At 43.9% G+C, this 15,515-nt stretch overlaps 1 protein-coding gene across 4 annotated transcripts in view; it reads left to right on the top strand.

Annotated features, from left to right (window-relative positions):
• Window positions 1–7,134, top strand: part of NEK11 (NIMA related kinase 11) — a 78,941-nt gene extending 71,807 nt beyond the window's left edge. For 3 of the 4 annotated variants that reach the window (XM_083578029.1, XM_083578028.1, XM_083578030.1), the window contains exons 15-16: window positions 61–157; window positions 5,842–7,134. In XM_083578029.1, the coding sequence (XP_083434155.1) occupies window positions 61–157; window positions 5,842–6,043 (299 nt within the window). In that variant the 3' untranslated portion in view covers window positions 6,044–7,134. The remainder of the gene's footprint in view (window positions 1–60; window positions 158–5,841) is intronic. The other variant, XM_083578031.1, reaches the window with a different exon arrangement.
• Window positions 7,135–15,515: the final 8,381 nt, after the last annotated feature.

Raw genomic sequence — 15,515 nt, 5'->3', positions numbered from 1 at the left:
GTAGTGATGGCTGAGGGGAGCAAGGTGAATGAGGTTGTCCATCTCTGCATTGATCTGTAGGTACTGGGACTGTCACCAGAGTGACTCCGCTGGGACCCGAACCATCAGGAGTGCTGAGCGGCACCACGGCTGCAACCAACCTGAGGAGCATAAGGGAGTAAGTTGCCTTTTTAGAGATGCTAGTTTTTGCATGCGTATAACGAAAAAAACAACTTTGATTCCAGAATATTAAGATTACAACCACATCTTTTCCAGCAGCAGTTACGTATTACTTCAGGATGTTTTCTCTCTTATTGTCTGTCATTTCTTTTGAAGTGAGACATCATCTTGTCAGTCTCTGCCTGTCTCTAAATTGGTAATTTTATCCTTTTGTGTTATTATCTCGGTGCAAATCTGATCAATCAGCTTTACATAGCCATGTCCAAAACACTGCTTTTAAGGTTGCCTTCTCTCTTTGACTGCGTGCAATCCTCCCTCTTTTGCATATAATTTTTATTTAATTTTCTGTTTTGCTATTTAAAACACTCATTTTACATCCTTAAAATATCAGTGACTTCCCTTCTTCTCTTTCCATGGTTCATTTAAATATTACAAATCCCTGCATATTTTACAAACCTATACCATTCAGTATTCCATTATTGCATCCATCAAAACTTATTTACACTGTTGAATTTATCTTAACGCTACCAGTGTTTTCAGCTGTACACAATTATTTCCCATGTATTCAATAAACGTTTTCCAATCTTCTCTAAACGTATGTTCTTATTCTCTTATTCTATATGTTATGTCTGCAAGTTGTGCATATTCTGTCAACTTAAGCTGTCATTCTTCTTTGGTTGGGACCTTGCTCATTTTCCATTTTTGGGCTAACAAACATGGCCCGCAGTAGTAGCATACATAAATAACCTTTTTTTGACACATGGGAATTTCAGTCTGACTTATCCCCAACAGAAAGGACTCTGGGTTTTTTGGGGGGAAAGTACTTTTAAACATTTTTTTTTCCAATTCATTATGGATCATTTCCCAATGCTCTTTTATCCCTTTACAAGTCCACCACATATGAAAAAACATTCCCTCCACCTCTTTGCATCTCCAGCACTTATCCGATTCAGTCTTATATATCTTAGCAAGGCTACTTGGAGTTAAATACCAGCTGCGTGCAATCCTATACACGTCTATTCAGAAGTATGCTCCATTGAGTTCAATTAACTTTTCCCCCAAGTAAGTGGGAATAGGACCAGGGCTTTCCACCCCCAGCCAGAACTCTCCAAATCTGGTTCCAGAACCTCTCAGGTGGGCACCATTGCTATTAAAAGAGAACAAGGTGAGTTTTCTAGAAAAGCGTTTTTTCTTTTTCTAGAAAATAGGATTGCAGCTAGGCAGAGCAATCCTGTTGGGGAGAAGCAGAGTGATGGATCTCTTGCAGAAGCGGAGTGCTATGGAGTCGATCCCAAGCTGCCAGTGTCCCGTCCCAAGCTTCCTGCTTGCTACTGCTGGTGACAGTAGTTTTTGCCCACAGCTGGGGCATCTGCCACGGCAGAGCCTCCCTGCCAACAGGACTGTTCTCGGCCCGGCACCTACACAGATCCTAATGTCTCTTTCTTTCTTTTTTATAATATTTTTATTTTTTCCATATAGACACAACACAACAAACATAAACATACAAAAACAAAAACAAAACAAAAAACATGTATCATTTCATATCCTAATTTCATATACCTTTCTTCCCCGACTTCCTCATGCCTCCCCTTTCTGTATTCCAGATTCTTATCAATTGTTCAGCAAATCTTCCCTTATTTTAGTTTAAATTTAGACTATTCTTTCTTATTCTCCTTGTCTTAACCATTACTAATAGTAACCAATTACTTTCCAGTCCAACATCATTCTAACTTTCATTAACTTTATAATATTTCTTTAAATAGTCCTTGAATTTTTTCCATTCTTCTTGCGCTGCTTCTCTTCCCTGGTTTCGGATTCTGCTCGTCATTTCTGCCAAGCCCATGTAGTCTATCACCTTCATCTGCCATTCTTCCAGTGTGGGTAGCTCTTGCGTCTTCCAGTACTTCGCAATAAGTATTCTAGCTGCTGTTGTAGCATACATAAAGAAAGTTATATCCGTCTTTAACACCCCTTGGCCGACAATACCCAAGAGAAAGGCCTCTGGTTTCTTGGGGAAAGTATATTTAAATACCTTTTTAAGTTCATTGTAGATCATTTCCCAGAATGCCTTAATCTTCGGGCAAGTCCACCAAAGATGAAAAAATGTACCTTCAGTTTCTTTACATTTCCAACATTTGTTGTCAGGCACATGGTAAATCTTTGCAAGCTTGACTGGGGTTATGTACCACCTATATATCATTTTCATAATGTTTTCTCTTAAGGCATTACATGCCGTAAATTTCATCCCGGTGGCACAGATCCTAATCTCTCTCCCCCAGCCGTCAACATCATGGGGAGAGTAGAATTGTGTTCAACATCTCTCTCTAAATCTGTGAGCCACGTTTAAAAGCCTTTCAGAACCATTGGCATAAGGCCGCTCCACTTCCCCGTGGGACAGTGTTGCGGGCAGGCCTCACGCTCTCCCTGTGCATAGCAGGGACATGGCAGTGCCCCCGCATCATAGGGGAGTCCCGGCCGCATCACGCCGCCCAGCTGATCAATCCAGTTGGCCGGGGGCGTGGCTTACCGTACCTAAGCAGCCGGGCACCACCGGGGGATTTCCCTCTTGGTTCCTGCTTCCCCTACTGGTGGCTGACCCTTACTGGACTACCTGCATGGGGGGCAGGAGTCAGATATACAGTGGTACAGCAGGTTACATACGCTTCAGGTTACAGACGCTTCAGGTTACAGACTCTGCTAACCCAGAAATAGTACCTCGGGTTAAGAACTTTGCTTCAGGATGAAAACAGAAATCGTGCTCCGGCAGCGCGGCAGCAGCAGGAGGCCCTGTTAGCTAAGGTGGTGCTTCAGGTTAAGAACAGCTTCAGGTTAAGTACGGACCTCCGGAACGAATTAAGTATGTAACCCGAGGTACCACTGTAGTCGATTCAATTCCAATGCCTAAGCCAATACCACTCACATTCTGTAACCAATAAAGTTGTGGTCTTAATTAGCACATTAACCTAAAATACTGGTGTCCATGTGTTTTATTATTCAACAAATAGGGGAGGGCTTGGGGCCTTGACACGCAATAGCCATTGGGCGGCAACATGAGCTGAGTCCTCTAAACTGCTGTTGGCTGCCTCCTGGCTGATTAATGGGAGCTGAACTTTATTCTTGGGACTTATCTGTGGCTTCGTGATTTGGGCCCTTGTGTGTGCCTGACTACAGAATAACAAAACATGCATAATCGGCTTAGGCATTTATACCACTCTCTTTCAGTGATGGAATCAAAAGAAAGGGAGGAAAATGACTCTAAATACATGGCATCTTGTGTTCTTTTTACAAAGAAATCTAAGAATACATGCAATAAGCTCAGAGTTTAATGGCAGTGAACTGTATAGTGCAGTTTAAATATTCAAGAACATGTAGATGGGTACAATGGAAAAGCTTTCATGGACCAAAATGTAAGTAAATTAAAATTTTGCAGCACAGCAGTGACTGCTTCTCGTTCAGTTCCCAGTGTCTTCCACTCAGCAGCACACCAGGATCAGGCACAAGGCATCATCATTACCTGCTGAGTCTAAGTAAAATTGTCTTTCAGAAGCTGCAAAAGAAAGGCATTTTGTGATATTTTTGTTCTTCCACCATGAATGGCCGTGTTTCTTATTGCTTGAGATCCAGAAGGATTATGTATAGAAGACCCTTAGGCCAATGGCGTTGGCATCAAATGCCCGTGTCTCTTAAAAATTCAGAAAGAAAGGTCATGTTGAAGTAATTGATTGAGCATGGCATGATCTTTAAGATTAGCTGACAGCTAGCTAAGAAAAAGTCTACCTTTCCATAGCAAAGCGGTACATAGTCCATGTGAGTGCTTAGAATAATGTTGAGACTTTCTAAATAGCTTCAATGTGCTCCTGTTGAGCTCAAAGGTTGTTTTACTATTGATTTCAGTGAGAAACCCCCCCTAACTAGTTCTTGGGCATAAAATCTTTCCAATAACCACATTGAAATAAATCACTTTTATGTATGTTCTCTTTCTATCAGCAAATTTCATAGTGTAACTTATGTCTGTTTGCCCTCTTCAGGCAGGCGGCTTTGTGGGCAGGCATGGTGTCTTCCCTGCAAACTGGCCTATTGCCAGCCAGATCATAATCCTACCACAAAATTGGCCAACGGCAGCAGGAATCCAGGGGGCGTTACCTGGGCGAGGTGTCAACTGACCAGTAGTGGTGCTTGAATGCCCAGAGGGGGGCTAGGGCCATATCACTCCTCCAACAGGGACCGTTTGGGGGCTGCCCCAATTTGACGTAGGTCATAGGACGTCCCCCCATCCTGCTGCTGCTGGCTTCACCCTTAGAAATCACTTACCTCAATGCCTACGGCCAAACCTTTCACATCTGTAACCAATAAAGTTGTGGCCTTATTTGATTCCAAAACTCAATGCAGTGGGACCTCTGGTTGCGAACGGGACCCGTTCCAGAGGCCCATTCGCAACATGAAAAGAACACAACCCGAAAAGAACGCAACTACATCAGGAACAAGCAGGGTTGGGTGGAATAGAGATCTGCCATCAGGAACTGGGGGGGGGTCAAATCAACCTTACTCCATGGCTGAAGTGGGAATCACAGCAGAACAATCCACAGTTTATTTCAACACAGTAATTCATGTTTGCTCTGATGGCACAGAGAAACGGTCATCATTGCTGTCTATCAAACATATAAGCGTCTTTTCAACCTCAGGCTATTATTCTGGTGTTCTGCATTATTATTCCACTGTAATATGTAATTGATTTGACAGCAAATCTTTTTATTCTTGGTAGAAAATTATACTTCTAAACATATATTTTTCAGGAATGGGGTTTGGAGTGTGTGTGTGTAAGCTTCAGAAGAGGGAGCAGTCTTCTTTGCCTTCCCCTTGTTCTGTTCTTAAAAATTAGCTAGGCATTTATGTTGCAGGTGTCAGAAAAGAGCAAATGGCTTATACACACTATATACCGGGGTGCCTCACCTTTGGGGGGCTGTGGGGCACGCAATCCACGATCAGCCCATGGAGGGGTGGTATTATTGTTATTATTAATAATAATAATAATAAAGTTTATATACCACCCTTCCCTCGGAGGATCAACAGCACTGGCAGCTTCTCATAGCACTTCCCTGCGCTGAGAGGACCAAAGTTGTGCCAGGAGGCTGGAAGTGCCGCCATCTTTGTCCATGTTCCCTCTGGTTCACAACATAGTGTTGTTGCAGGGTAATGTTATCAATGCCCACAAATATTTGGGGAGAAGTAGCATGTCAGTGGCTCCAGCCACATGACACAATTTTCCTCTCAGAACCTGGCCCCGATTTTTAAAAAATTAAATTACAGTACAACCTCTACTAACGATCATAATCTGTTCCGGAGGCCCATCCGCTGGGCAAAACCGGACGCTAGTAGAGCTTACTCCATGAAAATTGTTCAGTGCCTTTTTATATAATCCAGAGGCTGTAAATATGCATGTAGGAGCTGGTGTTGTGATAAAAATATCTTACTGAATCAGATGTCAATATTTTCTCCATATATGGTGTGTGTGTGTTGTGATACATGCATTAGTATTCCACACACACACACACACACACACATTTTGTTAAAGTGCTATAGAAAGTTGCCAGATACAATATCTGTCCAATTATAGTAAATGATGGACTTCTATACGTTATTTATAATCCAGCTCACTTGCTGGCGTTCGTTTTCTGTCGACAGGTCAGCCATTCAGAAACTGGGAACAGAAACCTTTGAAAAAGTTTATGAATTCCTGCAACAAGCAAGAAGGCAGAATGCAAGTGAAAACGAAATCAGAGAATACCTGGAAAAAATGGTGTCTCGGGCAAGTGACTGCTTTGAAGTAGATCAGCTCCTCTATTTTGAAGACCAGCTGAAGGCTTCTGAAGATGCCTCTGTGTGACATCAAAGAATGGTTTTACTTGAATCATCAGAATTTAATAAACAGGGCACTGTCAGGTGGAAGCAGGCATCATGCCATAGGGTGAGGGCAATGAGTAGCATGGAGACACTGACAGGATTTAATGTATGCCATTTTGCTATCTTCTTATTTGAGGCAAATAGTACTCTTAGCATCTCCAGGCGCAATCAGGAGATCTTTGATTGATTCCTACAGCAGTATTGACACTTAGAGCTCAACAATCATTGCCTCGAAAAATGCTGGATTATGGTTGCTGATCTCATGCGTGCATATTTGAGTACTCCACTGGGAGAAACTGGGGTGTTCAAAACCTGCATTTCAGCCACGTTTCAAAATGATAAGCAAGGAAATGCATGAGATGTGAGCTACGGGGATAATATGGGATGAAGGGAAAAGAAAACACTTCACTTTGATTTACTTCTACGGTGCAAAGAAGGAACTTTGTAAGAATTTTTTTAAATCAATGTCGGGGCTGAATCAGATGTTCTCCAGCAAACATTTTCAGTCTGACAAAGCTGGGGAAGGTTTCTAAAATCCCCCAAGAAGTTTGCCTCTTTTTGCACCAGTTTTCTGCTGTTTGCTTCTTCAGTCGACTGCAGCATTTTTGTCTGTTTCAAAGTTAGATCTTCTTCCTTACAATCAGTTGGTACTGCAAAGGGAATATAATGAAGTATGGCTGACGCAGCCTGATGCCAGCTTCTTCTGCCTACATACCAGGTGATGGGAAGAGGGATGGTTAAGGTTGCCTGAATGTGTGCCAGGGCTGCATTGCCACCTTCTCCCCGCAACACCTCCATGACAAAGCAAAACCTACAAAAGATCTAAAGAAAAAAGGGGGCGGGGTTAAAATATTTGCAGAACACGCATTGCAGGTGCGCTTTTGCCCTAGTAAATGAATTGCTTTGTAAAATATTAACCTGTAAATATCATGCTTTTTTCTGTTCATACCAGTGATCTGTGACTATGCTTTATCTAAAAGTCCTAACGCCAGCCTTTCTCTTCCCATTTTGCAAACGGCCCCCTTGCGAATTAAATAAATAAAAATAAAATGCCACGTTGTTTCTGTTTATGCCGCAGCTGCTTCCATCTGGTCTCTTGAGATTCCCCACTTTATTTGTAAGCCCAGAAATCAGGAGGACCATTTCACCCAATTCCTCTGGGCAAGAAGAAATTTTCTAATAGTTTATCTGGGGCTCAGCATTAACAGTGATAGTAGCACAGCTCCCATACCCCCCCCCAAAAAAATGGTGTGTGTGTGCTGCCACTGCAAAGGTCAGCAGCAGCAACAACTGCACTGGCAACCTGCCACCACACTACCTTCTTGACGGTGCCCCCACACCTAGTGCCTTCCCTGAGCATTGAAAGGAAATGATTGCTGCCACCCAAAAAACCATGAATAACAAAGGAAACTCTGCAAAGTGATAGGATTTTGGCTCCACTTTATGCAAATTTTGCAGCTTTTCACTTTGCTTCACGGTCAGCACCCTCTTAAGGTTTCCTGTGCTTTGGGGGCCAAGTGATACAGCCTCATCTGCTGAGTCGGCTGTTACTAGTTCAATCGTAGGTTCTGAGCATCGCAAAGACCGTATTAGAGGATGGTTAAATATCACACTATTAAGAGTCCTCAACCCCTGGGGCTTTGGCAATATAAAACTGCAAAGAACAACCGTTGGGTGAACAAGACTCCCTGGAGCAATTGGCCCTCAAAAATCCATTAACTGTAACCTTTACATGTTGTGGCTACCCACTCTGCTTCAGGTAAACTCTCTCAAGAGTTTTTTGATGTTTTTTTTTTAAATAAAAGAGACCGAGCAAGCAAGATCCAAGCAACTTTGGCAAATTTTATTCCATAGGTATGTTTCCAAGATACCCAAAGCTCGCAGCACCTGATCCCTTCACAATCTATTGCTCTGATTTACAACCCACATACACTGCTGCAGTCAAGCAAGCAGTGTTCTGGACATGCCAATTCCCCAGTTGCTTCAACAGCAGATCATCTCCATGGGCAGCCGGGGCTGCTAAGGTGCCCTGTTAAGTATAGTGTTCAATTCACTGAAATTGCAAATGCTTGCATCCATTACAGTGGTACCTTGGTTCTCAATCCGTTCTGGAAGTCCGTTCCAAAACCAAGGCGCGCTTTCCATAGAAAGTATTGCAAAATGGATTAATCCGTTCCAGACTTTTAAAAACAACTCCTAAAACAGCAATTTAACATGAATTTTACTATCTAACGAGACCACTGATCCATAAAATGAAAGCAATAAATAATGTATCAATCAATCAGTAGATGAACTGGGTTCCAAACAGGCACAAAACCAAAAAAGAGCCGCTAAAACAAAAACACAAAATAAATGGCAAAAACAGACAGACCTCAGTGTAACACTCAAAATGGAAGTGTGGCACTCAAATCGGAAGCATAATACTCAAAACGGAAGTGTGGCACTCAAAACGGAAGTGTGGCACTCAAAACAGAAGCGTAACACTCAAAGCGGAGCATGTTTGACTTCCGAAAAAGTTTGCAAAACTGCCACACTTCTGGGTTTGCAGTGTTTGGGTTCCAAATTGTTTGAGTACCAAGGAGTTTTGAGAACCAAGGTACCACTGTACTGTGTGTTTAAATTTGATTGGTCAGTAACTGAATTCTAGAGAGTTATCATGTGATTGCCTCACACTGGCCACATGGGAGGTATCTAGTGAAGGAGAGACCCCATTTTATGTGAAGCAAGACGACTGTGTTTTAGAATCCACTGTGAACACTGCTAAGTTGAATAGAGTGTCGGAGTGCTGCTTCTCTGCTTGAAAGAGAGGAAAGCTGCAGGAGAAGGTAAAAGTGAAAATCTCTTATAGGAGCTGCAAGGCATGGCCTAACTGAGATGAGTGCCGAGCTCTGGAAAGAGTGAAAACTCCTGGTTTGCCTGACCTGCCAATGAGCACATTAGCACCCACTTATTTGCAAGAGTTGGGACACTTGGCCATGGAGCAAAGGGGCCATGTAAATCAGGGCAACAGATTGTGAGGAATCATGTGCAGTAAGTGAAATAGAAATCCTCGAAGGTTTGCCTGTCATGGGGCTCTTCCAGACAAGCTCTTCGCTCAGCATTCATCCTGATATGCTTATGTGAAAGGTAAAGGGACCCCTGACCATTAGGTCCAGTTGTGGCCAACTCTGGGGTTGAGGTGCTCATCTCGCTTTATTGGCCGAGGGAGCCGGCATTTGTCCTCAGACAGCTTCCGGGTCATTGTGGCCAGCATGACTAAGCCACTTCTGGCGAACCAGAGCAGCGCACGGAAACGCCGTTTACCTTCCCGCCGGAGCAGTACCTATTTATCTACTTGCACTTTGAGGTGCTTTCGAACTGCTAGGTTGGCAGGAGCAGGGACTGAGCAACGGGAGCTCACCCCGTCACGGGGATTTGAACCGCCAACCTTCTGATCAGCAAGTCCTAGGCTCTGTGGTTTAACCCACAGCACCACCCGTGAAGGTAGTACTATATCCAGGTCCTTATTGAGCATTCATTCCAATCTGTTTGTGGGAGGTGATACAGCAATAAGCATTCATCCGGATTTGCTTGTGCAGTGTTTATGCATCTTCCCACTAATCATTCGTTTATCCCACACTTTCAAGTATATTTCCCCATTACTTTCCCTATTAAAAAAAAAAAGTCAGCTACCATCATAATTGCAAGAATGCCACCCAAATGGAGTGCCAGTGCCTGCATTTTCAACTGGAACACATGCCAAATTGCATTTGTGGGAATAAAACCAAGGACAACACTGTCTAATGTTCTGCAAAACCAATTTTCAGCTGATATTAAACCTTCACTTGTGACCGGATCTGAGTGCATTTCCCTTCACTTTCCTCTCACCTCTTAGCCTTCTACAGATTTAATGCTGCCTTTCTCCTGCTCTTTTCTGCGAGTTTATTTTGTTATAGATTTTTTTTAAAGTGTGTGTTAAAACAATTGGCAAAATAAGTAGGGATCCAGGTTGTGGAGTGAAGTATTTAGTCCACCTCCTTCACTGACGCTCATCATGTCAGAGCAACCTGACTCTGCCCGTTGAGAATACTGTAGCCTTCCCTGCCCACAGGCAGAGAATGCTGGAGGGAGAAGCAATTGCACCCACAAAGCAAGACAAACCACAGGCTGGCTTTCATCTCCTGTCTTCAATCCAGAGTTCCCAAGAGCAGGGTGCTGCTCATTTCAGGCTCTCGCAGGAGGAAGTGGATGGAGGCATGTTTTGCTCATTCCTCTTGCTCCCTGCCGCGGGTGGCGCTGTGGGTTAAACCACAGAGCCTAGGACTTGCCGATCAGAAGGTCGGTGGTTCGAATCCCCGTGACGGGGTGAGCTCCTGTTGCTCGGTCGCTGCTCCTGCCAACCTAGCAGTTTGAAAGCACGTCAAAGTGCAAGTAGATAAATAGGTACCGCTCTGGTGGGAAGGTAAACGGTGTTTCCATGGCTGCTCTGGTTTGCCAGAAGCGGCTTAGTCATGCTGGCCACATGACCCGGAAGCTGTACGCCGGCTCCCTTGGCCAATAAAGCGAGATGAGCGCCGCAACCCCAGAGTCGGTCATGACTGGACCTAATGGTCAGGGGTCCCTTTACCTTTACCTTGCTCCCCGCAGCCGCTTGTGGCAGTGGCACAGAGTGGGTTGCCAGTGCCCAGGGCGGTGTGCGCACACACCATGGGGGAGCGGACACAGAGGGCAAAGGGAGCCCACCGTGCCAGCCCATCCCTCACCCCCGATGCTGTTGGAGCAACCAATCTGCAGTGGTCTGACAGGTTGCACGTGTCACTGCAAATTCCACTCCCTTGCCTACCTGCATTGGGGCGCCTGGTTGTGTCCCCCTCAAAATTGTGCACCCGGGGCAACTGCCTCCCTGTTCCCCCACACTTATGCCCCTAACTTCTGGCATGGCAGGCTGCAGAGGGAATATGAAAATACACCATCTTTCTTCTAGTACAGGGGTGTCTAAACTGTGGCCCTCCAGATGTTGGGCACCAACTCTCATCAGGTCCAGCTATTATGGACTGTAGTCATTGCTGATGGGAGGTGTATTCCAGTAACATCCAGAGGACCAAAGATTTGCCACCCCTAATGTAGGGGGAGACTCTGCTGATTCTCAATCCCTTTTGCAAACTAATTATTCTACTCTGGACCCACCCCATAGCAAATCCCTGTTTATCTCTCCTTTTAATGGCTACTTTTTCCTGCTTCGCCTCTTCCCAAACTGAAGGGGAAGTGAGGATATCCATGGAGGATAGAGGAAAAAATGGACAGGACAGAAAAGTCAGCCCTCCTTTCCTCATGTGTGAGATTCAAAGTCCTTCTGACTTTCTCTATGTAGAGATGGTCTGCTTTGCTTGTTGCTTGCACATTGTGAGCGTAATGTGGACCTGAACTCAAAGGGAGGTGAAGGTCAAAGTTCTGCAGGGAGCCAAGGATAAGCCATGGAATTACTGATTTTATTTACTTTGTTTAAGAATTCATATCCTGCCCTTCAGATGAATTCCCAGCATGGCTTACAAATACTGAATCAAAAGTACGATGTGAAAAGGCGTTTTAAAGCACTAGAGGCTAAAAACAGCCAGGTCCAAAATCTAAAATGAGCCTCACAAGAGATAAGGACCTCACAAGCATATTTTCTTTTATTCTACACCAAAGGCTTGGGAAAATGAGGTGGTCTTTGTCTGCCAACAAGGGCTTCAAAATAGGTGCCAGGCGAATCTCCTGATGACTCCTGCATTCCACAATTCAGGTGCCATTAGCAAAAAGGCCCTGCCCCCTGCTTTTCATGTGATTGAATTTCCTTTATGATAGTATGTATTTAGTTATGAAAGTTTTGTAGGTTGAGGCTGGCCTTTAGGAGCAGGGTTTCCTAATTAAAATTGAAGGACACATTACATGGAAAAAGAAAGGTGTATTTTGACGGAACAATGGACAATGGGGCATCTTTGATAGTCCAATTAATACTGCCTCATGGCTAAAGATGAGTGGATTTAGCAATTTCAGTTTCTCTCAGCTTCTAATTTCACAATCTTAAGTTTAGTTCTCCACATTTGCGAATTTCCGCAGCAAAAAGGTCCCCATGAAAATTCAACAGCATTTTAGCACGAATTTATTCTAGCATATATATTTTTGAATACCTAACCTTTGCCAAGCAATTTCCTTTGATGTGGTGCATCTCCTTCTCTCATAATTAGAGAACCAGGGTTTAGCCAGTAAAACTGAATGGCGGGAGATTCAGAACAGACAAAAGGAAGGACACAGTTCATAGTTACACTATAGAATTTGCTACCACAGCCTATAATGATGGCCACGAGCTTGGGTGTCTTAATAGGGTGTTATTCATGGAAGCTAAGATTATCAATGGTTGCTCGTCCTAACTTCTATATTACCTCCTGTATCTCTATGGGTGTAGCCAGGATTTATCGGGGGCAGCCTTTATGTTGGGTGTGCAGAACCTCAGTTAAATACCGTATTTTTCGCTCTATAACACGCACCCGACCATAACACGCACGTAGTTTTTAGAGGAGGGAAATCCGTAGGCATGCCATCCGTAGGCATTCGCTCCATAACACGCACAGACATTTCCCCTTACTTTCTAGGAGAAAAAAAGTGAGTGTTATGGTGCAAAAAATACGGTATTCTGTTAAATACATTTATTGATTTACTTGATTTGGGGGGCAGCTGCCCCCCTGTCCCCCTCTTGGCTATGCCCATGAGTATCTCAGACTGGTTGTTGAGGAATATGAGTGGAACAGTGCTAATCTGCTTGTGTCCTGTTCATTGGCTTCCTTTGGGCATCCAGTTGGGGGTAGGGATGTTGGACTAGGTAGGTCTTTGGTCTAATCCATTTCCAAGCTTCAAGAAAATGAACCTCAGCGTAGACCCTCAAGACATACATAGAATAGAGAGAATTAAAGTCCAGTAGAGCTGTCTTTCTTGACCCAAACGCATAACCTTCTATTCGACAATAATCACAATTGAGGGTATTTTTCTTGATACATTCATTCGCCAATTTTACCATTTAGCTGTAAGGTTTTCAGTACAAATGAGAAAGCGGCCGTTTGTGTGAGAACTAATGGAGATTTACGGAGCAACCTTCCTGCCTATTTCCCACGCACCCAACTAAATACGAGAGAGATGTTAGAAACAGGGTGCCTGCACAGTCATGTATTTCACTGGCCCTTTCCTCGCTCTTTTGCCCCATAAACAGGTCGATATGGGATAGAGAACATGCAGAGATTGCTGCTATTCTACTAACATATTTATAGAAGGGAATGGAAGTTGAGAAATTGCTCAAATCCATCATTGGACAAGTTGCAGCTTTATGAGATGCAGAAAGGTAATATTTTTGAGCCTCTTCTCTTGGAATTGCGGCTTCTGAAAGCCACCTGTTCTAATCGGCAGTGACATTTGGCATGCTGGGAAATGGAGTATTTAAGGCTAGGAAAGGTCATCACCATATTTCTTTCGGTAAAAGGCACTCTGTTCAAATCCGGCTATAGGGGTGTTCACACAATATTCTTGTGCTTGTGCCCAAGCTGGGCACTGACTTTATTGCACTTTTGGCACCAGATGAAGACTTCTTTCCATTTCGCCAGACTTTTCCCTCACTTGAGAAGTGAAGCTACAGGGAAGCAGGCAGGGGGTCTTCTCGATAGCGGCACCTGCCACATAGAACACCCTTCCATCAGATGACAAGAAGATGAGTAACTATATAACCTTTAGAAGACATCTGAAAGCTGCCCTGTATAGGAAAGCTTTAGAAGAAGAAGAAGAAGAAGAAGAAGAAGAAGAAGAAGAAGAAGAAGAAGAAGAAGAAGAAGAAGGAGAAGAAGAAGAAGAAGAGTAGTACTAGTAGTAGTTTGAGGAGGAGTTTGGATTTGATATCCCGCTTTATCACTACCCTAAGGAGTCTCAAAGTGGCTAATATTCTCCTTTCCCTTCCTCCCCCACAACAAACACTCTGTGAGGTGAGTGGGGCTGAGAGACTTCAAAGAAGTGTAACTGGCCCAAGGTCACCCAGCAGCTGCATGTGGAGGAGCGGGGAAGCAAACCCGGTTCACCAGATTACGAGGTATAATGTTTTAATATATGCTGAAAGCTGCCGAGAGTGGCCAGGGCAACCCAGTCAGGTAGGTGGGGTACAAACAAACAAACAAACAAAATTTCAGGTGCCGTTGAAAAACAGCTTTAATGATGCTTGCACTTGATTTTATGAGATTTTGGTATCCATTTCAGGTTTTAAATGTTTCTTATGACTGTTTTTAGTTTTTAACTGTAGTTTTGTAATTACATAGCATGTCCACGGCTGCAGCCTGCACCAAAAAACACACGCACCCACTGTTGCCTGGGACCACAAGGGCGCAAAAACGTGGTTACAAAGCATGGATCCACATGGATCCTCAGGATTTTTGCATTGGGTCCCCCCAAATTCACCATCAGATCACATAGCATGTCCATAGCTACAGCCTGCACCAAAAAAACCATGCATCCACTGTTGCGTGGGGCCGCAATAGCACAAAAATGTGATTACAAAGCACAAATCCACACGGATTCTCAGGATTTGTGCATTGAGCTGACCCAAATTTAAAGTCAAATCACATGTCTGTGGCCACAGCATGAACCACAAAAATCATACATCCACTGTTTCATTCAGAATATTTTTTTCTTGTTTTCCTCCTCTAAAAACTAGGTGTGTCTTATGGTCAGGTGCGTCTTATGGAGCGAAAAATACGGTAACTGTTAGCCACCCTGGAAACCCTTTTGGCTTGACAAATAGGATAAAAATGCACTAAATCAGAGGTGTGGAACCTCAAGGCTACAGCCCTCACTGGCTCTCCTTTGCACCCAAAGTTGTTTTAGCCTGGCTGGAAAGCGCCCTTCAACTCTGGTAACACCTCTTGGCTGTCTGGGTGGACGTTACAGAAGGAGGCGTGAGTTTGTGCAGAAGCTAGCTGCTTGTGTCTTGGGCCCCATCTGCCACTGGCATGTATGTGGCCCTTGGAAGCTCACCCACGTAGAACTGCCCTGGTACATCTTATGTGGGGAGCCTGTATCAGTATCAATATCAACAAGAGAGCGGGCTTTTTCCTGTGGTGGCTCCCCAATTGTGGAATGCTCTCCCCAGAGAGGCTCGCCTGGCGCCATCACTGCATGTCTTTAGGCACCAGGCAAAAGCATCCCTCTTTACCCAGGCCTATGGCAATTAAATAATCCATGGTCTGTAAGAGTGTGGGGGAGATGACTGTTATTATGATGATTCTTTTACTAGTAGGCTGTCTGTCATTTTTTTTTTATTATGTTATTATGTTTTTATCATTGATGTTCTGTAATGTGTTTTTACTGTTGTACACTGCCTTGGGATCTTCTGATAAAGGGCAGTATATAATTTGAATTAATCATCATCATCATCTCTTTCCCTTTGCTTCTCGGATGCAGAGGAT

The sequence above is a fragment of the Podarcis filfolensis genome, assembly GCF_964270895.1.
Source record: "Podarcis filfolensis genome assembly, chromosome: 12".
In the NCBI taxonomy this organism is placed as follows: domain Eukaryota; kingdom Metazoa; phylum Chordata; class Lepidosauria; order Squamata; family Lacertidae; genus Podarcis; species Podarcis filfolensis.
This window is presented reverse-complemented; position numbering and strand designations above follow the sequence as displayed.